This window comes from Microcaecilia unicolor, chromosome 6 (assembly GCF_901765095.1).
Source record: "Microcaecilia unicolor chromosome 6, aMicUni1.1, whole genome shotgun sequence".
Classification (NCBI taxonomy): domain Eukaryota; kingdom Metazoa; phylum Chordata; class Amphibia; order Gymnophiona; family Siphonopidae; genus Microcaecilia; species Microcaecilia unicolor.
The window spans coordinates 100,834,325-100,859,797 of record NC_044036.1 but is presented as its reverse complement, the minus strand read 5'-3'; the positions used below and the strand labels follow the sequence as shown (position 1 = coordinate 100,859,797).

At 41.6% G+C, this 25,473-nt stretch overlaps 1 protein-coding gene across 1 annotated transcript in view; it reads right to left on the bottom strand.

Moving 5' to 3' along the window:
- The window catches only part of NEK7 (NIMA related kinase 7), a 132,197-nt gene extending 112,813 nt beyond the window's left edge, over window positions 1-19,384 (bottom strand). Inside the window, exons 1-2 of the mRNA XM_030206054.1 lie at window positions 19,265-19,384; window positions 3,983-4,069 (exon numbers count right to left, since the gene is read on the bottom strand). Coding sequence (XP_030061914.1) covers window positions 3,983-4,039 — 57 coding nt within the window. The 5' untranslated portion in view covers window positions 4,040-4,069; window positions 19,265-19,384. The remainder of the gene's footprint in view (window positions 1-3,982; window positions 4,070-19,264) is intronic.
- Between the last annotated feature and the right edge of the window lie 6,089 nt (window positions 19,385-25,473).

Here is a 25,473-nt window from a genome sequence, read left to right as displayed (position 1 = left end):
ATGCAAATAGGAATATACAAAAAAAAATTTTAATAGCTATACATATGAAAAGCAAACCTGAGATGGCTGACAAAGGCACATTGTGGAATAGGCCAACTTCAACATTATTTGCTCTCACAGAAAAAGGAAGAGCATACAATAGCACTAGGAAGCACTATCGCATAGGGTGTAAGCAAAGCTGCAGGCCATTCAAAACAAAGCTCTTTTAAGGCTTTCTGAACAAAGACCTGAAGGCTATCCCTTTGCTATAGAACAGTCTAGCATTATATGTTCCTTAAATTCATACATGGGGAGGAAATGACATCAGCGTCCGAGATGGAAGCTCCATCCCAGCTGCTCCATTATCTTTGTAATGGACATAAGAACTTTTCCCCTGTACGATTCCCTAATGTGTCTGTTACACATGAACCTTATTCTACCACATTACTGTATTTGTTCATACCGGAATTGGCGAACGCCTTTACGGTACTATGTAAGCCACATTGAGCCTTCAAATAGCTGGGAAAATGTGGGATACAAATGTAATAAATAAATAAATAAAACTCTCCTCATATGCAGCTTTTGAACTTTCCACACTTCATATTTACTTATTGGATAAGTGCAACTTGTGGTTACTGTGATCCCCTGACAAGAAAATGAGCAGCGCAGTGAGATCACCAGACAGATTGTGTTTTGCAGTGCCTTGTGGTATATTAAGATGGCACCCATGTTATCAGTGGAGCCTGAAGGAGACTATACCACCGATGCAGAGAGACAGAGTGTGGCACAGGGTTCCCATAAATTGGCTTGCTGGATGTCAGATCTTAAAAAAAGAATTTGTACTGGTACATTAGGATATTAAAATGGCACTTACTGACATTAAGCAAGAATCGGGAGCTCAGAGACAGGCAAGAGGAAATGGAATATTGTGTCGTCACGTGAGGATTCACTGGATTCAGTTAAATCTGTAAGTGACTCTCACACTAAAGATATTCAGGTGCTCTGGGAGAAAGCCAAGGATCTGGAAAACAGATCCCAGAGTAATAATCTGTGCCTGCAGGGATTTCCAGAGAAGACAGCATATAGTAACTATATGGCTGTGACGCAAGACCTGCTCACTTTAATTTCCAGTTTGGATGCCAATAACCCAAGCTGCTCCCGATGTTAGAATTGATCAGAAACATCAGGTGATGGGGGTCTGGAGATACAATTGGAGCCAAGATATTGTGCTCTGTCTGCAGGGCTTTCTTTTTAAGTACAATATTTTGGCATTAACATGCATGCAGGGCCCCATAAAATGGCAGGAGACAACAGTGGAGTTATATCTGGATCTGTCCCAATGACTTTGCAGAAGAGATGAGCCTTCCAGGGGATGACAACATTTTTGAGATTGGAGCACATACTTTATAAGTGGAATTTTCCTGCTGGTTTGATTTCTACAGTAAAAGGATCTCCGCACCCCACACCGAAGGTTGGAGAAGCATCGTATTATCTTGTGCAAGTTACAAATCCTGGTGTACCGGAAGATTTTTTATTTTTTATTTAGATTTTACTCACATCTTTTTCAGTAGTAGCTCAAGGTCAGTTACATTCAGGTACACTGGATATTTCTCTGTCCCAGGAGGGCTCACAATCTAAGTTTGTACCTGAGGCAATGGAGGGTTAAGTGACTTGCCCAAGATCACAAGCAGCAGCAGTGGGATTTGAACCGGCTACCTCTGGATTACAAGACCGGTGCTCTAACCACTAGGCTACTCCTCCACTCGTCAGGAGGCGGCACACGCCAAACAGGGGTCACAGCCTGCCAAAAGGCAACGTGCCACTACTAATCAGGGCAGGGTTGCCAGGTGACGTAAAATTTCACAGCCCAGATAATGCCAAAAATTAGCGACACGATGAAAGGAGCAGGGGAGAAAGGGGTCTATCCATCCGTCCGTCCTAAGTGCTCTGCCTCCTCCATCAGTCCAACCCTCCTCCATGTGTACTGCTCAGCTGGCCAGTCCTCATTCTGCATCCCCATCACCAGGGTTTTTAAGAAGGTCAAGGGAGGAGGATATTAAGAGAAGTACATTGTTAGTATCTTACTTCTGCAAGATAGAGATCAGTTAATGTGTTTATATTTTTATACTAAGAATGTGATATTAATGGGAGCTAGAGTTCATATATTTCCTGATGTCTGTAAGAAAACAAGGGGAAAAAACAATTCCTGGACTTGCACCAGTACGTCCTCTTTCTCTGAGCTAGGTTTGTTCTAGATCTCCCTCTAAATGACGTCTTAACTTTCAGAATAATGCTTATATTGTTAATGAACCCTCTCAGTTGCATTTTCCCTTAATGTAGAGGACTGAGGTCTCAGAAGGCTTCCAACAACTAAGGTCTTGGCTTGTTGAACTTTTCTTATTTCTTCTGAATCCATGTCCCCATGGTTTTTCTATCTTGGTCCTCCCTCACTGTATACTAACAGATCTGTGTTTTATGTCCATAATGATTTTGCTTTGACTTCAAATCTTTTGTAATGTGATTTGTGATATAACAAATTCATTTTTCTTTTCATCAAGATTATATGAACATCAAGACAAACAAATAAAAAAAAACTGCATAAAAACACAAGTTGAAAATTGTTTAAAAAATTTAGAACTTGGTTTACAAGGATAATTGTTTTGATGCATCAGCAACAGAACAAAGTGGTATACGTATGTTTAACTAACGTCCACCAAACATAGTTGTTTATTGGGTTCTAGGTCAGCTCCCACCCACCAATTCTCATCTGGACAATTCCCACTGAACCAATTCTTACCACACCAGGAAGGACAATTCCCACCCATAATCCAAAAAATACAACACACACTAGGACAAGAAATCTCCCTCCCTTCTCTTACAGATCATTTGGGGGGCCAGTAACCCCCTCATACCCTCCCGCACAACATTATCTTTTACACATCCTTTTCCCCTTCCAAACATGCAGTTTGTGTGGGGAGTGGCAAGGGCCCCCCCACATCAGGTTTCAACCTAATTCATGTTTAATCCAGGATCTAAATGTCATAAGTGCATAGATAAATACAGACTGCAGTTCATGTGGTGGGAGGGGGCAAAGCCCCCCACACTAGGTTTCAACCTAATTCAGCCCCTCAAAATAACACACTGATGATTTATAACAAATTACTATTCTACCTATGAAAAGTTATTCTGTTATTATACGTTCTCTGTGTTCATCTGTATGCTGCTCTAACTTCCCTGTTCCAGAAAACGTAAAAAAAGAAAAACAAAAAGCACCGCCAGGACTTATGGGACCCAATATAAGAAAGAAGCTACGGTCGGTAAAAAAATAATGCTAGGAAGGGTAGGAAATGACTGGAGGAGGAAAGGTTCTTGGTGGGAATTGTCTTTGGAGGAATTGGCGGGTGGTAACTCGCCTGATACCATTTATTGGACTCTCAACATTTTATTTTCTAATAGCACTTGTGCAATATTTTCAATATAGCTACAATACATAAGTACATCTTTTTTTATGCAAGAAATCAGATTCTGCTTGGGAGAGTCAGACAATGTTAGAGGGTCAAATATACAATTCTTTAATCCACCTTAATCTTGGGGCTAGATTTACTAAAAAGTACTACCACATTTAACATGTATTAATACACTTTCTAGAACAGGGAGTGGAGGAGTGGCCTAGTGGTTAGAGCACCGGTCTTGTATCCAGAGGTGGCCGGTTCAAATCCCACTGCTGCTGCTCCTTGTGATCTTGGGTAAGTCACTTCACCCTCCATTGCCTCAGGTACAAACTTAGATTGTGAGCCCTCCTGGGACAGAGAAATATCCAGTGTACCTGAATGTAACTCACCTTGAGCTACTACTGAAAAAACGTGTGAGCAAACTCTAAATAAATAAATAAAATAAATATTAGTTACCACAGGTTCCATTTTATGCAACAGGACCTATTTACTAATAACACGTTAATACACTTCAGTATATGCATCCCTTAATTTCTATTAGAACAAAATACCTGTAGCTGAAACTGAGGGACTGGAGGAGCTTGCATTGCTTGTGACTGTTCATTCATTGTTCCAGATCAACAGATCCTTTTTCAACTCTATAAAAACAAAAACAGAAAGTACAATGTTATCCCACTGTAAAACAATGCTTTAAAAAAAAAAAAAAAAAAGTGTTTCAAAATAATTTCTTTCAAGATTATTAAGATCCTGTTTTCTCATTCAGTTCTACTTAGTAAATACAAAAAACTGTAGAATCAGAAAGACACCCATACAAGAGTCATTTTCAATAAGAAAATTAACAGCTGTCATGTTCAAGTGCACTGTGGAGGGAATTCATCAAACAGCATTACGGCCTTCGTGTGGGTGTTAGGACCTTAATGCATGCTAAATGCTAAGAAGCCTATAGATATTAAAAGGGCTTCATAGCCTTTAACGCGTGTTAAGGCCCTAATGATGCTTGATGAATTCCCCCCCCCCCCCCTTGTGTTCAGCTTTACGAATAGATTCCCCCCTTCTTGCTACATCTTGGATATTTTTTTCATGCTATTAACCTAGATTGCTCTTGTGCATAAATCTGTTTTTTTCCTCCACTATCATCTCCCTCCAGTACTAAAGCTAGCTAACTTGTTACTAGAAACTCCACGGCCTGTGCAGACAGTCCAGGGCTATCAAGATCACCTGACCTGGCTGGAGAAGGATCCTGTGAATGTACAGCAGGTCCGATTCCAGACAGTGCTGAAATGTGCATCAATCCCTTTGGATCCTAACTCCCTTCTTCTGCCGAAGAACTGAGGCACCTTTGCTTTGTGATGCGAGGCCATGAGATCCAGAGTAGGAGTCCCCACCTGTCAACTAGAAGTTAAACACTCTCTAAGATCGCTCCAATTCCCCTGGGTCCACAGATTATCTGCCCAGGAAGTCTGTCTGGATGTTTAGGACTCTGGAGAGAATGGGAATGTGGCGCTGCTGAGAGAATGGGAACGTGGTGCTCTGCCCACTGAAGCAGGAGCCATGTTTCAATCACCAGCTGAAGGCTGTGCATCCCCCCTTTCCTGCTGATGTAGGAGACCGCTGTCACAAAGTCTCACTGACCAGTTGCCCCTGGAGAGCCTCCTGAAAGGCCTGCAGAGCCTTCCAGCCGATTGATCGGCCACTGCACTTCCACCTCTGAGCATAGCACTATTGGCAATGCACCCCTCAACCTGACAGGCTGGCATCTATGACCACTACTGTCCATTAGGGGGACCCCAAAAGAATTCCCCAGCAAAGATGGGCAGTCTGCAGTCACCATCTTTGCCTACAGTAGACAGTGAAGATGACACTGTTAATCCTGGGACATCAGAGATCACTGCAACAGAAGGGAGAACTGCAGAAGCCTCATGTGTGCCCTGGCCCAGGACACCACTTCCAACATTGCCACTACAGAGCCCAGGACTTGGACATAATCCGATGTTCGCAGATTTGAACCCGAGACCGGAGCCCGTCCCTGCAGAGGTCCCGGCTCTTGACAAAACTGATAAGCCAACCTAGAGACTGCAGAAGAGAAATAATCTGAAAGGTTACTTGCACTCTTTCCTGAGGGGAGGATACCTTGATCAGCCAATTGTCCAAATAAGGGTGTACCTTGATCCCTTCTCCTGTGGAGAAAGGCTGCCATCACCACCATAACCTTGGAGAAGGTCCATGGAGCTGTAGAGAGGACGAACGGTAGGGCTTGAAATTGAAAGTGCCTTCCCAGATTGAAGGAACTACAGGTGAGGAGACCAAATAGGAACATGGAAGTAAGCTTCCTTGAGATCCAAGGATGTGAGGAACCCCCCAGGCAGAACTGCCTCTATGGCAGAATACACATTCTCCTTGCAGAAATGCTTGACCCGCAGAAACCTGATGATCCACTTTAAAAATCGAGAACCAGCATGAAAGTGGCCCCCTTTTTCGGGACCACAAAGTAAATGGAGTAATGTGCCTTGCTCGGGAGCGGGAACCGGAACCACCACCCCTAGCTCCTGCAACACCTGCAAGATGGAAAGCACCACACGTTGTTTGAGCGAAGACTTGCACAGGGACTCCAAGAAAAAATCTGCGAATAGAGAGTTGAACTCTGACCTGTAGCCTTCTCTGATAATATCCAGCACACATTGATCCGACATGATCTTGGCCCACTCTTCACAAAAACCGCCAAGGCGACCCCCAAACAGGAGGAAAAGCTGTCCAGAAACCCATCATTCTGAAAAACAGGAGGCTGGGGAGAGTTGAACAGACTGAGCGGAGCAGCGCTTATCTGAACAAAAGGACTGCTTCTGTTGGTATCTCGGCCTCTGGTAGGCCAGGGAGCATCCAGGCCTATACCTCTTGTAGTCTTTAAGGTGTGACTGGGAAGACCGAACGGTGCCTTTAGGCTCCTCTTCAGGAAGAAGCCGCGACTTAGAGAGTCACCCAAGTCCTTAACTTCTCCAGGTCCTCTCCAAACAGAAGGTTACCTTTAAAGGACAGCTTAGTCAGGTGCTGTTTGGAAGCAGCATCCATCACCCAGTGGTGAAGCCACAACAAACACCTGGTCATTACTGCCAAGGCCATCTGATAGTGGTCGCCTGGACCGTCATACAAGGAATCAGCCAAATAGGTCAGGCCAGGCCCATTTCCATCAAAGGAAAATCCTGAACGGCCTTGGAGTCCAAAGCCACCAGGAAATCCTCCGCCTTTTGAATTCAAGACAAGCCAGCCCTATCCAGACTTCAGCTTCCTTATCTTGGATATCCTTAAAAGTAATCCCACCTTCCACGGGAAGCGTAGTTTTCTTGGAAACACCTGCAATCAAGGTGTCCAGTTTGGGCAATTGAAACTTCTCCAATTGCTCAGGAGAGATGGAATACAGGTGTGCTATGGCCCTAGACACTCTTAGGCTTGCGTCTAGAGTGACCCATTGAGCCAAGATTAACTCTTGCACAGACTCGTGGACTGAAAATGCCTTAGAGGGCCACCTGGTGCTAGCCATCATAGGATTGGCAGCTGAGGCCAACTAAGAGAAGAGATATTCAATACCTCCAATGCCTTAGTGATAAAAGCAGGGAGTTCCTCCTTATGGAACATCCTGACAGCTGTAGGAGCGCCAGCCTGATCCAGAAGTAACTTCCCCCCTTCCTCCAACCCCTCAGGCAGCAAAGACTGCAGGGAAGCAGAAGACGCTCCTCCTTCTGAAGGGCTCAGGGAAGGATGAGATGTGGCAGCCATCTCTAGAAGGGATTCCAAACGCTTCCTCTTGGCAGACTGCATAACGGACACTGGAGTCCTGGCTAAAGCTCCTTGCAGCCCGAGTCCACTTTAACAAAAAAAAAAAAAAAAAAAAAAGCTTGGTGGAGGAGCAACAAAACTCAGGAGAAAATGGTTCTTGAGCTCCCCCGTCCGCAGAGAGTGCAGAGCACATAAGCCTTGAAACCTCCATGTGAGGGAAATCCAAGAGGGAACTAGCAAAGGCGAAGCCTCTGCCCTGCAGGAATCAAAAATGGCCACCAGTGCTGCAGGCACCAACAACCCTGCACTCATGAGGTGACTGAACTGCACCAAGACCCAGGCAGGAATTGACAGGGCTTTCCACAACCACCACAGAAAAACAGGTGCAGAATTCACCCTGCTGTGCTTCGATGCTCCTAAAATGCTGCACACACCAGGAACCACCGAAAACGAGCACTGCAGGCAAGAAAATGAAAGTCAATACCAAACCACAACTAAAACCCAATATCAATAAAAAATTTAAAGGTGTACTCACTCCAGTGAAAGTCCATGCCTGAAAACTCACTGCTGTGCTGCCTGAGGAAAATTGCTGGATTTTTGCACTACTCAACCCCCTCAGGAAAGCCGCTCACACCATCAAGAAGTATGACCTGAAGGCAAAGCCTCCTTTTTTTTTCCTTCAAATTATGAGGATGGAGAGATCTGCGGCTAGAGGGGGGGGGGGAGAGAACTGGCACCAGCACAAGCCTAAATACCCCCCAGGCTCAACTGAACTAGTGAACCAGGAGTGGGGCCATTAGCAGAAGAATCCAGAAGCTACTGGGGCACCATCTATTCATCTGCTGAGATAGAGGACAATACTGAACTGACGGTGAACAGCCTGGTCAGACGGTATTTTCCTCTATCTCCACCTGCAGGTAGACAGTCATAATACACTTGTCTCCGGATTAATCTGCTTTGATGAAAAGGAAGCAAATATTTATAAGCACACTATAGCTCTATACAAAAGCCATGGGACAGGAAACAATGTTCTGTTGTAGATTGGGAATTGGTTAAATATGGGACTAATGAGTGAAGTGATCAAATTTGAGGATGATATTTTTTCAAAGCTGTTAAATCAAATGCAGATTGTGAGAAACTGCAGAAAAACCTTGAAAGACTGATAGGATACTGGGCTAGATAGATGCCCAGTCTATTTCCAAAACTGGCCAGTTCAGGTCACACGTATCTGGCAGAGTCCCAAAAAAAGCAAGATTCCATACTAGGTAATCTCAAGGATAAGCAGTGACTTTTCCCAGGTATACCTTAACAGTTTATGGACTTTTCCTCCAGGAATTTGTCCAAACCTTTTTAAACCCAGCAGTGAGTTCCAGAGTTCAACTATGCTGAGTGGAAAAATATTTTCTACCATTTGGTTTTAACAGTGCTACTATGTAACTTCATAGAGTGTCCCCCAAGTCTTTGTACTTTTTAGTAAATAATCAAATTCACGTTTACCCACTCCACTCCCATTCAGGATTTTACAGACCTCTATCATGGCATCTCCTTAATCATCTTGGTCGCCCTTCTTTCTATCTTTTCCAGCACCGCTACATCTGAGATGCAGTGATCTAGAATTGCAAACAATACTCAAGATGCGGAAGCATTATATGTTTTATTTTCTATTCCTTTCCTAACATGGTTTGCTTTTTTGGTTGATGCTGTACACTGAGCAGATTTCAACATATTGTCCATGACACACACACCCCCCACACCCTCAAATCCTCTTCCTCAATGGTAACTCCTATTATAGTATCATGCAGCTATAATAATAATTTGGGTTATGACAAGATCAAAGTGTTTTTAAAAAATCAAGTATATTTAATGCTGCCCCTGCCCCTAAGGAGACAAACGAAACCCCCCCCCCCACCCCCCTCTTCACCAATTCTATATTCTATCTATCCTACACTCCTAGGAAATACACATTTATTTTATTTATTACATTTGTATCCCACATTTTCCCACCTACGCAGGCTCAATGTCGCTTACATAGTACCGTAAAGGCGTTCGCCAATTCCGGTATGAACAAATACAGTAATGTTGTGGTAGAATAAGGTTCGTGTGTACAGACACATTAGGGAATCGTATCCCTTCCTCTCCTTTCTTCCCTTAATCTCTACACAATACTAATTATACCTGATATACTGGATTAACTATGTTAACAATACTATGTAAGCCACATTGAGACTGCAAATAGGTGGGAAAATGTGGGATACAAATGCAATAAATAAATAAATATTATATGTCCATTACGAGCTTTGGTTTAGTTGTGTTGCAGGGTACAGGCATTTAAGTTGGGTCAGTAGGGTATGCCTTTTTGAACAGGTTAGTTTTTAATAATTTCCGGGAGTTTAGGTGATCATAAGTTGTTTTCACAGCTTTTGGTAATGCGTTCCATAGTTGTGTGCTTACGAAGGAAAAGCTGGATGCATAGGTTGATTTGTATTTGAGTTCTTTGCAGCTTGGGTAGTGGACATTTAGGTATGTTCGTGTTGATCCTGTTGTGTTTCTGGTTGGTAGGTCTATGAGGTCTGTCATGTATCCCGGGGCTTCGCTGTAGATAATTTTATGAACCAGGGTGCAGATTTTGAAAACAATACGTTCTTTGATTGGGAGCCAGTGCAGTTTTTCTCGGAGGGGTTTGGCGCTTTCAAAAAAAACTGAAATGGCAGAACACGCCCCAAACACACACACACACATCCAACTTATTCAAATAGCCAGTATAGTTGAGCTGTTTAAACTAGCTAGTTGCCCGCGTAAAGATCCAGGCCTTAATACCAAATCTGATGCAGAACTGCATTCAAAAGTACAGGATTCACACAGTTAAAGATCCTGCATACGAGACGGATCCTTGAATAAGATGGCACCACAAGAAAGGCTGTAAAGAGCTAAGAAGCTGATGCTCAAAACCAACGCCAGCGTTAACACCGGGTTTGCGTGCACATTATTGTGTGCCGAATGCTCAGAGGGCTCCAGCATGGGTGTTAATATGTGCCCCAAAGATGGCCACAAATTGTATGAAATATATTTAAATGGATGTTGATGAGATCAGTAAGTATTTCTTTGCAATGCAAAGAAGGAAATTTTGGCCTATAACAGTGAAACGTTTTTGCCAGGTCAGGGGCAGCATAAGAGTTTTGAGATTTCTAGTCAATTTTTCACACTGAAAAATTTTTTGAAAGGCTCATATTTAAGCCTAGAAAAACAGGTGTCTGTGTGCATATGCCAAGGCAAAACCGGAAGTGCAAGTACACAAAAGCCACACTTACTGCAAAACTTATGTGCACACGTCAGGCACATTCTTCCCCCTACTTTCAGTTTAATAGTGTGCATTAACCGTGCATAACATTTGCATATGATTTCCTTCAAGAATTACTTTGCTATTTTTTATGTTGCTGTTGCAATGTGGGCTTTTGCCCCCAGCTCTGAGAATCAGCCCCTAAGTGCCTAGTCTGTTAAACAACGCCTTTCACTTGTAACACTCCATAAAAATGTGCGTATATTTTAAATTAAAAAAAAAAAAGTTACCACCATTCAGAGAGAGTGGCAACTGCTTCTTTAAATCAATTCCTTGTTTTTGATTGGATCCCATTTTAACTAATAGGCATTTGATGGCATTTTTATCAATTGGCGCTTGGATACTGCAAAGTAATTTGAGAATAAAAGAATACATTTTACTTCCTTAAAAATGTTGGACATTTTTATTTGCTTGTTTAGACTTGCTCCCTGAGGAAGCCCAGTTCGAGTGTGAAACCAATGGTCTGGCTGGAGTTTCACTGGCTGGCTATTTATAAGGATGATTCTGGCATACTTCAGTTTTTTAGTACTATACAGTACATAATATTGGACATGAATTATTGAGTTTAATGGACAATTTCCCAAAAGAAGTTTGTATAGTACTTAAGAAAAAAGGTTTTGTCACTTTTACTTGTAATGAAGTACACAAAATATATTCCTACTTTTACCAAAGTAATTTCACCAGTTTTTACTACTTTAACTCAGTTACATCTGATGCTTGCAGTTTAAAGTAAAAGCAGAACTGAGACATAAATGACGATTTCTCAGTACACCAAATGAAGCAACAAAACCTGGAACAGGATTTTGCTATTGCAAACCTCATCACACAAACTGTGGATCATGTCATCTTAAATTACTGTTCAATGAATATAGCCTATGAGAACAGTTGCCCGTGTTTGCTGAACTGGTTACTAGTCTCCAGCCAAACATAGTGATGAGTTGGGTCACTAGGAAGTGGAGACGAAGCTGAAGCTGCATGCAATTTTTGGTGAACAGACTGTCTCTACCACAACAGACTGCTGGTTATCCCATGGGAAATTTTACATTAGGGCAACTGTTCACTGGATTGACAGAGTCTTTAGAGAAGAAGTCTGATTTTCTGGCCTTAAGACTGAAGGGTTCCCACATATTTGACAATCTTGCATCAGTTCTCGAAGGTATTCAAACAGTGTGCCATTAGACGAAAAATTGTTAGAACAGACAATGATTGCAATTTTGTGAAAGCCCTCTCTGTACTTGGACAGCATGACGATAATAAAGACGCAAGTGATGAATTAGACTGCACTACTTCTAATGCAGATGATAATGATAAAGCATTCTTTGCTATGAGGAAGTTGAGTGTTTTAGATTCTCTTGATCAATACCTGCAGAACCAGTCAGAAGACAAGTAATATTGCAGCCTGGCCTAATTTGAAGAAATGTAATCCACTTCCTGCTGATGCGATTGTTGAACACCTTTTTAGCTGTGCAGGACTAACGACACTCACATGAGCGACATTCATTTTTCAAAAATTTAGTTTTACTAAAAAGGAAAGTGGATTGACTTGTGGAGCAATAAAGTTATTGGGATAAAAACGTTAATTGTTGCATTCATTGTACTTTGAACAACATTGCCCAAAAGAAGTTTTTTTTGTTGAGCTAAGATGAAACAAAATTTTGCATTCCAATGAGTTTTACAAAGAGCCATATGGCTGCGATAGGAAAAAGTTATATCATTTTTTAAGGAAGAATATTTGTGGGGTTGCATATATATATTTAGGAGCCCTTTTACTACCACAGGCCTACCTTGCAGTAAAAGAGTACTACCATGAGATGCACTGAGGGGTCCAGCAGTAGTTTGGCCAGCATGTGCTACTTCCGCAGTAAAAAATATTTTTTATTTTTTTGCCGCAGGAGGCATGTCTGTGCGAATCAGGTAGCGCGGGCACATTACCTTGTGCTACCCAATTATCACAGGAGTAGGGTGAAAGCCCTTACCACCTCTTAAACAGGTGACAGTAAGGGCACCTGGTGGTAATGGTCATACACTAATTGGAAATTAACACATTGTCATTTTTTAAAACCCCCAATCGCAGCCATTTTTCAGCTGCACTAGAAAGTGACCGGAGCATGCTGCAAGCCCACACACTAACTGCAGCACCGGCCACTTTCTAGTGTGGCTTGATAAAAGGACCCCTTATTCTTTTGCTTTGTACATAGCAGCAAGTATATTTATAATATAGCAAAAACTATGGAATATTACTATGCTTAAAATTACAAGAAAAAATAATCTATAATTTTTATATTGAAGTTTGGCAAGAAATCTCTTTGAAGAAAATTAAACAAAGTAATCAAAATGAAAACGGAATTCAAACATGCGTGGGATAAGCATAAAGGAATCCTGTGCAGAAGGAATGGATCCTCAGGAGATTAGTCGAGATCGGGTGGCAGAGCCGGAGGTGGGGCTGGTGGTTGGGAGGCGGGGATAGTGCTGGACAGACCTATACGGTCTGTGCCCTGAAGAGCACAGGTACAAATCAAAGTAGGGTATACACAAAAAGTAGCACATATGAGTTATCTTGTTGGGCAGACTGGATGGACCGTGCAGGTCTTTTTCTGCCGTCATCTACTATGTTACTCCAACTTTTCTTGATATCACTCTATATAACCATACCCAGATGTTAAAGGACGTTATCATTTTACTTGTAGCCAATGTAATTCCCAAAGAAAAGACACTGCTCCTAGTGAAATTTTCTCTTTTTGTGCACCCCCAAATTAAACATCTTTAAAAACTAAATAAAAAAAAAAAATTCTAATATCTACCACCACAAAATGATGATGGTGGAGTTAGGGTCAGCCATTTCAAAACTATTTTAGGGAAGGGAGGAAGCATGAACATGAACAGAAATTCATTTGCTTTCAAGTAAAATTGAGGCTAAAAATAATTCAAAGTAGAAAGTTTGCTGAAGAGTTAGAGGCCATTGAATGATCATTGTCTAAAAGGTGCACTCAGGAAAGACAATGCCGTAGAAGAGAAGCTGAATGAATTCTCTGCATGGGTCTGTCATACCCCTCACCTGGTTCAGAAAACCAGAATTCCATGCCTAGTCTTGAGAATCTTTATTTCCTGGTTGTTGCATTTCCCTTTTTAAAGCCCTAGATGGGGCACTGAAAGATGATCTCACTTCCTGGCTAAGGGATATTTAAGGAAGTGCTCTACACTCCATCAGTGCTTTGGCAACAGGCTTCTAGAGTTACGCTTGCTTCAGTGTTTGTTGCCTTGCTTGTTCCTGCTTCCAGCCCTGCCCATCCCAGTGTTCCTGCCTTCCTGCTCCATCCTGTTTCCATCTTCTCTGGTCCTGTGTGTCTTCCTGTCCTCCTTCTACCAAGGAATCTTTTAAGAGTCAACCACTTAACAGTCCCAGTCCTGTCTAAGTATTGGGAACCAGCCAGTGTTAGAATCCTAGTTCTGGCACCTACCGCTACAAGCGGGGACCTTTGCTGCTAAGAACTGCACAGTGGCTCTTTTAAGAGCCAACCTCTAGACTGTTCCAATCGAGCTCCATACAGTCTGCTAGGCACTGCCTAGTCCTACGCTTCAGACAGTCAGAGTCCAGCTCTGTCTTCTCCAGCTCCCAGACTGTGTCAGGCGGTTCTGTCAGCAACCATCGAGGAGGACCTGTGCTGCGCTTACATCACACAGATAGAAGCAACTTTGTTCACCTTCGCCAACCGTGACAGGTCTTTACTTAAAAGGACCCTGGGTGTATGACAACATTTTTATTCTCTTTAGGGAACAATATGGAAAACTGATTCTTAGAACTAAGTGAAATTAAAATAGCATCAAATCACCAGGACCAGGAAGCAATATTAAATAGCAGTGCAAGGAACAATGGTGTGGCACACAGAGAGGTTAGAAAGAGGATGCATGTGATTAAAGGCTTGACAATGTAACAGCATCTTAAAAAGACTTCAGAACTAAGTAACTTCAGTTACTACCAAATTGGTAGACTATAATAAAAAAATGAACTCATTAGTCACATGGGTAAATGTGTTAGTGTCAACATGGCTTCTGAAAAGAGAAATCATTTCTCACTAAAGTGAGTTCTCTTAAGTTGCCAAAACCTTTTTGAGAAGGTCCCTCAAACATTCTTAATGAAATCATATCATCATGTAATAACAGAAATCCTGCATGGATAAGAAACTGGTTCAAAGGTCATTCAAATTTAGCTCACACCTTTTCTGTGATAGCACAGGGTGAGTTAGATGCTGGTACAATAAGCACTTCTCTGCCCCCAGAGGGCTTATAATCTTCAGACTAAATTTACTAACACTTGTTAACAAATCAACATACGTTAATGCAAATTATATGCTTAGTAAATAGGCTCCATTAAGAATAATGATGTTTGATTTTTTTTTTTAAACCAAGGCTTGCCTTAAATTGTATTAAAATAGCACATAAAGAGTTAATATAGCAAAATGCACTAATGCAGTAGTGCACGTAAATAAATTTAGCCCTAAGAGTGTTAAAACATTAATACAGGCTGATACAGTTTTATGCAATGGGATCTATTTACTAATATGCTAAATTGTAGCTACAGTAAATAACTGCTCACAAATATGCATTATTGTACATTATGTGGCAATACGTTTTAATAAATCTAGCCCTTAAGACTGTAAAAAAATGAAATGGCCAAATCTGCAGCTTACAGACAACTATTCATGATAACCCAAAATGGTTGGTTAAGAGTTACAAAGGGATTAAAGAAAGCCAAGTAAAATATCAAGTGACAGATCAGTTCCAAAACAAATAAATGCAAACCAAGGCACACAAGAAAAGCATTCCATTTATAGGCAAACCAAAAATGGGTTTTAGGTTGCAAATACTCCAGGAAGATCCAACTGTATCATAGGGAGTTCTCTTAAAAATATCAAACTTCTATATTACGGTAGAGAAAAGCGGTGCTCCAGATCAGACCTCTCTAAACGTTTTAAAACAACAGCTAAATGCAGTTTCACACTTACAGATACTAGTGAGCAATTTTTGAAAGTTACTAACTACAGCAGTCTGAATTTTGCATCTTTTTCCTGCCAAATAAATTGTATATTTAATTATAACATTTTGTCATCCATCCATGTTTGTGTCCACCTAATTTGGGCCTCTTTTTTGGGCAGGGAAGCAGAATCTTAAGTATCACCACTGGCCATCTTAGCAACTGAAGTGAAAGAGAATGGTTTGGGAGAGAAGTAAGACAGAAAATCAGAGCTGGAGCAACAGAAGAGAGGACGGAAGGATTAGAGAGAGAGGACTGAAGGTGAGATTCCAGGATCTGAGGAAAAGGAAGGAAGGACTATTTCATGATCAGAACAGACTGGGGGAATAAAAGTGAGGGGAGGTAGCCACATACCTTTTTTCATTTGGGGGAGGCGGCAAACAAACCAACCCCTGCTCTCTAGTTGCTAAGACACAACATTGGTCTCCACCCTTCTTATCCACATCCCCCATCTAGTCACTTTTTCTCAAAAATATTCCCTCCCTCGCACCCACCCCCAACTCAACATACCTTCACAAACACCTCCCCATTCTGCACCCCTCACACATTTCTAAGCTGCTTCTTGCACCATTTCAGGACCCTCTCTCACTCAGGAGAGGAAATATATTTTAAAATCTTAGGGGTGATCCAAGATGGTTTCATGAAAAGGCATGTGTGTGGCTGCTATTGCTCAGCTTGTAAATTTAAGTTCTCTGTACTTTTTTTTTTTTTTTACTGGATCCTCTCCAGAGATAGAGCTATTCAGGCTTCCAAGATCTGGGGACCAGTGTATTTTCAACTGATCCCTAGGACACCCAGCATTAACCTCAAGTGAGGAAGAAGTGGCGTATGTCTTGACAGAACCGGAGACATTATTGAGCTCCAGCAGCCACACCCCCTGTCACCATCATAGCTTTCCCAGTATCAGAATGTTGAATATGGAAGAGCAAGGTGGCTGGTACAGAGAGGCATTCTGGGCTCTGACTGCATCCGCAGAGTTACCAACATAGGGACTACAAGTAAGCAGTCTGGAAAGTCTGACATCAGGCAGATACACCAAGGATCCAAGGTAGATGTTTATCTAATGCTTTGGTTTCTTTCTGGATGGTTATCCTGAGCTGGAAACGGAAAGTCTGGAGGAAAGAAGATGGACCTGCAGGATATTCTGGAGGGTATTTTTCAAATTGAAGCTGCTCTTCAATTACCAGGACTTGCAAGTTCACAAGGTAGTGAGCATACTGACAGACTAAGAGACCTGGAGAATCTATTCAGGAACTTGTGAACACTGATGGCTAGGTTTGACGAAACCACAGTGGACTTTACCAAGGATAGCTTGGCTTTAGATTTTAGATGGGAAGGTCTTTGAGAACAAGTAGAACTTGAGACTTCTGAACTACGAACTGTGGCTTATGTATTTACTACTACTACTTAACATTTCTAAAGCGCTACTAGGGTTACGCAGCGCTGTACAATTTAACATAGAAGGACAGTCCCTGCTCAACGAGCTTACAATCTAAAAGACAAGTGTACAGACAAAGTGGGGCAGTCTAGATTTCCAGAAGGTTAGGTGCCGAAGGCAGCATTGAAGAGGTGAGCTTTGAGCAAAGATTTGAAGATGGGTAGGGAGGGGGCTTGGCGTAGGGGTTCAGGAAGTTTGTTCCAGGCATAGGGTGAGGCGAGGCAGAATGAGCGGAGCCTGGAGTTGGCGGTGGTGGAGAAGGGTATTGAGAGGAGGGATTTGTCCTGCGAGGGGAGGTTACGGGCGGGAAAGTAGGGGGAGATTAGGGTAGTGAGGAGCAGCAGACTGAATGCATTTGTAGGTAAGGAGGAGAAGCTTGAACTGTATACGGTATCTGATCGGAAGCCAGTGAAGTGACCTGAGGAGAGGGGTGATATGAGTATATCGGTTCTGGCGGAATATAAGACGTGCGGCAGAGTTCTGAACGGATTGAAGGGGGGATAGATGGCTAAGTGGGAGGCCAGTAAGGAGTAGGTTGCAGTAGTCAAGGCGAGAGGTAATGAGAGCGTGGACGAGAGTTCGGGTGGTGTGCTCAGAAAGGAAAGGGCGAATTTTGCTGATGTTAAAGAGGAAGAAGCGACAGGTCTTGGCAGTCTGCTGGATATGCGCTGTGAAGGAGAGGGAGGAGTCGAAGATGACCCCGAGGTTGCGGGCAGATGAGACGGGGAGGATGAGGGTGGTATCAACTGAGATAGAGAGTGGGGGAAGAGGAGAGGTGGGTTTAGGTGGAAAGACGATGAGCTCGGTCTTGGACATGTTCAGCTTCAGGTGGCAGTTGGACATCCAGGCAGCAATGTCGGATAAGCAGGCCGATACCTTGGTCTGGGTCCCCGCTGTGATGTCAGGTGTGGATAGATAAAGCTGTGTGTCGTCAGCATAAAGATGATACTGAAAACCATGAGATGAGATCAGGGAGCCTAGGGAAGAGGTGTAGATTGAAAAGAGAAGGGGACCAAGGACAGATCCCTGGGGAACTCCAACAGATAGCGGGATGGGGGTGGATGAAGATCCATGAGAGTGCACTCTGAAGGTGCGGTGGGAGAGATAGGAGGAGAACCAGGAGAGGACAGAGCCCCGGAACCCAAACGAGGACAGTGTGGCAAGAAGTAAATCATGATCGACAGTGTCAAAAGCAGCAAATAGATCGAGGAGGATGAGAGATATGTTGAAAATTGGAAAACCTGAAGAGATTGTGATCTTGAGAAGGTTTTATTTGCCGATGGGAACAAGAAAAGAAAGAAAGCAGTAATTGATCTCTTGGTTTTAATGGGAGATTATGGTTTTAAAAAAGCAAAAACTAATAATCTCACTAACAGAGCAGCTTTAGCTATTGGTTTAAATACGGAATCAGATCTGTTATATTTTAAATTTAAGTTCCCTTTTGTGGGCAGATTTGCAGTATGGCTTTTTTCCAGCTTAAGGCTCCTGGCTTTGATTCCCCCCTGTACATGGATCATTAATGTTATTTTTGCTTTCTTTTTGCTAAATCACAATCCAGATAGTAAAGAATTTTACAGAATGATTTTTTTTCCTTCTGTGATTTTCTCCTCTAATGTTTTTTGTTGGTCCCCCCTTATGTGGGCTGCAGAAAACTATGCATTTAGAATTACTTTCTTTTCTCCTATATTCTTCTGTGCACTATTATGTTCCTTTTTCCTACTATACTAAGAGTATAAAACCAAAACACAAGGTCAAACAAAACAAAAAGCAAAATGGCAACAATAACCAACGAGCAAACAGAAAAATCAGAAGAAAGTAATAAACTTCCCAGAATCTTAAAAGTTTTCGATGGCCACTTAAATTTTACAAACCTATTTCCACTTCTGCATCTGCTAATTGAGCAGGTGTAAACGGTGGCACCTTGGGCCACAGCTTCCTCAAGACTCTGGGTACCACTCTCTTTCCTCACTGCAAGTCCTCTAACACTCCTCCCCCATCTCCAGACTCCCTCAATTCCTACAGTAGAAATACCAACACACACCGCATTTGACAGGCGTTCAAGGACCCTCTTCTCTTCTCTCTCTACCCTACCTACCCCCCCCCCCCTCCCCTCCCCTCCCCCCCCCCCCCCCCCCCCCCCCCCCGGTGATCTGGCATCTCTCACTCTCTCTTCCATTCTTCCCAGTCCAGGATAGCTCCCCCTCGCCTCTCAGTCCGGCTTCTCTCCTACCCTCTCAAACCTTCCCCAATCTTACCTTCAAACTTGTCTTAAAGTCGCCAACAGCACCAATAATTTATCCAGCTTGCCTACGGCACGGCTGCCCCAGAGCTTCCCCTCTGCCGGGTCCCGCCCCGCCGGAAACAGGAATCTGCGTCAGAGGGAGAGGAGGCGGGACCGAGGGGGGAATGAAGCAAGGAGTTAGATTGAGAACGAAGTTGCACCAGAGGGGTGGGTCACATCAAGACGAAGGAGTTGCGTCAGAGGGAGGAGGGAGATGCAAGTAACATGTAGGAGGGAGATGCAAGTAACGTGTAAGAAGTACGGTTGCCGCCAAGGAGGTTTAATAGAGAAAAGATGAAGTGACGTCAAAACGCTGAAACCAATTAGGTCAATCTGAGTTTTCCCTGCCCCGCGCAGTCGTCATCCCCGTATACTCAAAACAAAGCAAGCAACCTATGAGCTGTTGCATCTACGTTGTCGTTCCTAAAAATTGGTAGCATTTTTATTTAATCTCACTTATATTTTCAAACATGCCTGCTTGTGCAGCATACGGATGTACACAGAGGAAGCATAAAAACGGGATAAACTTTTCATAGGTAGAGTAGTAATTTGTTATAAATCTTAATCAGTGGTCAGTTGGAGGGCCTGATTACAGGGACACCCTAGCACATGTTATATTCTTGCAGAGATTTTTTTTCTCCTAGTAATGGGCCACTAAAACAGAAATCATGTTATGAGAATCAGGTGCTTAACATTCAGAGCTTCTATCAATTTATTTATTTATGACATTCATATCCCACATTTAACATGTATTAGGTTGAAACCTGGGAGCATTTGAAAGGGTTTTTTTTTTACCTGTGCCTAGATGGTTTGTGTGAACTTTCTCCTGTTTTGAAGAATGCAGTGGTTTATTATAAAAATACACTTAATATTGTTATTAGTATTATTTACTACTGGTTGACATACAGCAGAAGTTAACCAAGTCAACTTCATGCTTTGTAATATAATTTTTAATAGCGTTTTTCTCAGTCATTACCCAAATACAAATAAAATTATAATGTTAATTATACGACCATGTCTGCCCTTTTGTTGTAGCTTTTGTTAATTAAAGCCGTGTCAGAAAAATATTTGCAAGTGCGATTTTATTATGCAGGTAAGCAATACACTGCCAAAATACAAAATAGCAAGCAGCACATTATTAGTCGCCAAGTTTATACAAAGTTAATTATTTTCAATGGAAAATAAATCTGTTGGCTGCCTGCTATGTGAATATTCCATCACTGTTTAATTACACTACCAAGTATTACATATTTAGGGCATGTGCCGTAAACATAGATTGTTTACATTTGTTTATCTAGACCTTACATGCACATGATATTGCTTATTAAACCCGAAGGCAAAACCAAAGTGTGGTTAAACAATTTGGAATAAACTGTGTTGTTTATGACTTTTCTTGTTATAAAATGCTTTGAGTCCTACTGATCTGTACATGTGTTGTATTTTGGCGGGTGGAAACAGTCAGGTGGGCTTATAGGGAGGGAAGGGAGTACGGGAGGGGAAGGGTTCTTGGGGTAAAAGTAAAAGTTTTTATTGTACCATGTTGGATGGTTTACTGTTTTTTCTTGTTCTATATGAAGCTTATCAACCAACATGTTTTGCTTTTATTAAAGATGATTAAAACATAAAAAATAAGTTTTGGATGTTTCTAAATTCTATTATTCTGTCTCACTGTATTTCCAGTTTTGGCACTGTATGAGCCATCACAAGAACAAAATATAAGCAAACCAATGGGCTGCATTAGGGACTTGTAGCCCTTTTGGTTATGTTTCCACAAATGAGAGCTCTGTTTGACGAACATGTTTTTAAAAATTCTTTTGACTTATAAGCCACTTGACCCTGAAACATGCTCAAACAACAGAATAATCCTTTTAGATACACTAATGGATTATTCTGTTGTTTCAGCATGTTTCAGGGACAAGAGGTTTATAAGTCAAAATAATAAAAATATGTTCTGTCAAACAGATCTCTCATTTGTGGAAACATAACTAAATGGGCAGATTACAACAACATTTAAGATGAACCCATCAGGAAACCGGATATCCTCACTGAAATTTGGCCATCTGTATTGTATACAATGTATTTATTTAGTTTTTAGTGTAGAAAAATGAGCACAAAATACAGAGTTTAAAATTGCTGTTTCTACCACCTATAATAATTTTAAGCTGTTTTAGTGATATTCAATTCTTATTTCATGATATTTATATCTACATATGGGAAGCTTTCAAATAAATTAAAAAGCTGTCCAATAAGTACAAAAAAAAAATCTTTTGTCCACCTTTAAAGGCATTGCCTATCCAATTGAACCAGCTTTAAACTTGTTACAGATGGACCAACAATAAAAAAAAATGACAATGTGGATGCAGCAGCTCATAGCTTTGCTTGCTTTGTTTTGAGTAAACGGGGATGACAGCTGCGCTGGGAAGGGGAAACTCATACTGTCCTAATTGGCTTCCGTGCTTACATTGATAGATAGGCTGAAAAAATCTTTTCAGGTCTACAGTGGTGACATTGAACACAACCTCTTTGAGCCAGAGGATCATGAAGAGATGCTGAGAGAAGGGACAGTTCCCAATACTTTCCTCATCAGAGCCAGCCTTACTTATACCTTTGTAATTGAGGCATACACTGGGCCCAGGGAAGAAAGAAGCAGCCTTACAGTGTTTGCCTCCATTACAAAGGTATGCCATAATAGAACAAAGCAAAAACATCCTGGGCTAGAAGTTTGACAGTTTGGTCTAGACCTGTTCATGACTAAGTCTCAAAAAGGTACCCTAAATGACCAAATGATCACTGGAGGGATCAAGGCATAACCCCCCCCCCCCCCCCCCACCATTACTCCCCCATTACTCCCCCAGTTGTCACTGACCTCCTCCCACCCCCAAAGATGTGAAAGAAACAGTGCATACCAACCTCTATGACAGTCTCAGATATTATGGCCAGTCCTATTAGATCAGCAAGCAGGTCCCTGAAGTGCACTGTAGAAAAGGGAATCCAGGCTCATATCCCATTCTAAGCGTTACACTTGTGGTGAAAAGTGTGAGCCCTCCAAAACTCACCAAAATCTTACTCTGCCTATATAGAGGTGACAACTGCAGGCATAGGGGCTATTGTAGTGGTGTACAGTTGGGTACAGTAGGTTTTTGGTGGGTTTTGAAGAGCTCATTATACAGTATAAGGGGGTAATGGTGAGATGTGTACCTTGGACCCTTTATGTGAGGTCCACTGCATTGTCCCCTAGAATGCCCCATTGCTCTATTGGGATGTCTTTGTGGCCAGTTTACTAAGAGCCCTGTTTACTAAGGTGCGCTAGCATTTTTAACTGTGGAGATGCCCATAGGACTATTATGGGCCTCTACATGGTGTCTTGCATAGCTTAGTAAACAGGGCCCTAAGAATGCTGCCCCCTCCCCCCATACATCCAAATGGCTTGTTTTTGCGCGTTTTTCCCTTGGACATGTTTTTTTTTTTATGGTCCAAAAAGATAGACTCTCAGCACAAAAACATCTAGCAAATGGCCATTTTCAAAATAAAAATTTAGACATTTTTCTGGTTTGCAAATGGCCATGTTCATGACTGGATTTTTTTATATTTTCCACAAAACATCCAAAATTGGTTTTAGGTGTCATATCAAAAATGCCCCTCTAGCTTAACACTAAAGAAATTCTTACTATAATAGATAAATCAATAACTAAATGGTCCCCTTTGTTTGTTTCTTGGTGGGGCAGATTAGATACTATTAAAATGGTACTGTGTCCTCAGATCAATTATGTTTTGATGATGCTACCAGGTCTTTGTACCAGGTATTGTAAGACAATAGAAACTAATGGGGTTGTTTACTAAAGCTTAGCTGGAGTTATCTGCAGCAGGGCCCATAGGAATAAAAGGGGGGGGGGGGGTAAATTAGTAAACCTTTTGTGGAAAAATAAGGAACTCGTAAAACTCTTAAAGTCTCCAAAGAAAAGGATGGTGTTAACCTTTCTGACTTTTATACATACCACCGAGCCTCATTGCCATATTGGTTGGTTATCTGATGCTAATGTAGATTGTGATGCAATTTGGCTACAACTGGAACAAGACATACTGTTCCCTATCCCTTTACAGCTTATTACTTGTATTATTTCATCACATACTACTGATTTTAAATTATACTTAGATACTCATTCTACCTTGTTGTCAATTGACAATTATATGGATAAAAATAGATGGCAGTCATCCTATATGTCACTATGGTACAACATTACATTTCTCGTTGGCCATAATACTATTTACTGGTCCCTTTGGAACACTTTTGGAATCAACTCACTGGATCATCTTATGCATAAACAACAATTTTATAACTTTGATGAACTGCCTCTAAAATACAAGTTGCCTTCTTCGCAGTATTTCAGTGACTTACCCAGATGATCAAAAGAAGCACAATAGAAATAAATATATTACATGACACATCTTCTATACATGTCCTTAGCACAAAGCTGATGACTGAAGGAAAAATGGTCTCCTCTATCTACAAACTGATAAATCATTCTATATTCAACTTAGGGGCCCTTTTACTAAGGTGTGTAGGTGCCTATGCGCATCCAATGCGTGTCAAATTGGCACTACCGCTCAACTACCGCGTGCCCTGGGTGGTAATTTTTGGTGTGTGCCCAAAACACACGGTGGAAAACAGTTTCTATTTTCTACCACGTGGCGCTTACCCGGCAGTAATTGGCAGTTTACGCGCGTTGAATGCTTACAACCCGCTAAGTCAGTGGGTGGCGGTAAGGTCTCAGGCTGAAAATGGACGCGTGCTGGTTTTCATTTTGCAACATGTCCATTTTCCGACAAAAAAAATGCCTTTTTCCAGGCACGCTGAGGAAATGGACCAGCGAGCATCCAAAACATGTGCCTACACCAGCACTGGCCACTTTTAAGCGAGCCTTAGTAAAAGGGCCCCTATGCAATAGAGTGATTTCCCATTGGAAAACAGAACTGAATTTAACAACATTTTTAACAGCATGGAAATACATTTGGACCAGAATTTCCAGACCAACACAATCAGCCAGCTTGCTGCAATCTATGTACTTTTTTTTTTTTTTAGCTCAAAGAGCTTTAAGGACTCCAGAACGGAAATATAAAGCAAAATTACATTGTAACTCTTCAGTTGGATCTTTATAACATATGTTCTACAAATGTCTCATCATACATGGCTTTTGATGCTCTGTTTGGAAAACTATACTGTATCCTAATCATAACTTAGAAGATGATCACAATGCCTTACAGAACATTTTTTTAGTTGCTGTTCAAATGATTTTAGGATCATGGAAAAATGCAGCCACTTTAAATTAAACATTTGGGTGGCAAACTGTATGCCTTGTATATAAATACGAACTTAAAGCTTCAGAAAAACCCAACAAGGTCCATAAGATAACATCTATATGGAAACCTCTGGGCAATATTTAGAAATCATTGTCATCGTCTTATCCTCAATTTTCTTTTTTCCATTTGGTTTACTTTTTACCACAAGGACATCTAATGTAGTAAATGATGTGTGTTGTACGACAGGTAGTTTGATGTCTGAGCTGGTATATCTGGCCATTATGACAGAAATTTGACGTTTCTATAGATAGAGCACATGTTTTGCATCTGCTTTTATTGCATTTTGTATGACTACCATGTCTGATATCGTCAGTTGCTGCAGTTAAAGATAAATCAGCCGGACTTAAGATTTCACTGAGATTACGTCAAATTTCTGTCATAATGGCCAGATATACCAGCTCAGACATCAAACTACCTGTCGTACAACACACATCATTTACTACATTAGATGTCCTTGTGGTAAGGTATACATTGGCAAATCAAATAGGTCACTGAATGCTAGAATGGTTGAGCATAGATCGAGAATAGCTGCCAATAATATTGGAGCTCCACTTGTACAACACTGCATTAAAAAACAACACTCTGGTGAGTCACTAAGATGCATGGTTATAGATTGTATTATTCCAAATGCTCGTGGTGGCAATATTGATAGATTGCTGTTACAAAAAGAAACTCAGTGGATCTATCGTTTAAATACAGTAGAGCCTCATGGATTAAATACGTATCTCCAATGGAACTGTTGCTTTTAATTAAACAGCTGACTGTGATGCAATGCTTGAATAGGCGGGGCTTAAAGGCTTTAAAACAAGAACACCAGCGCCATTT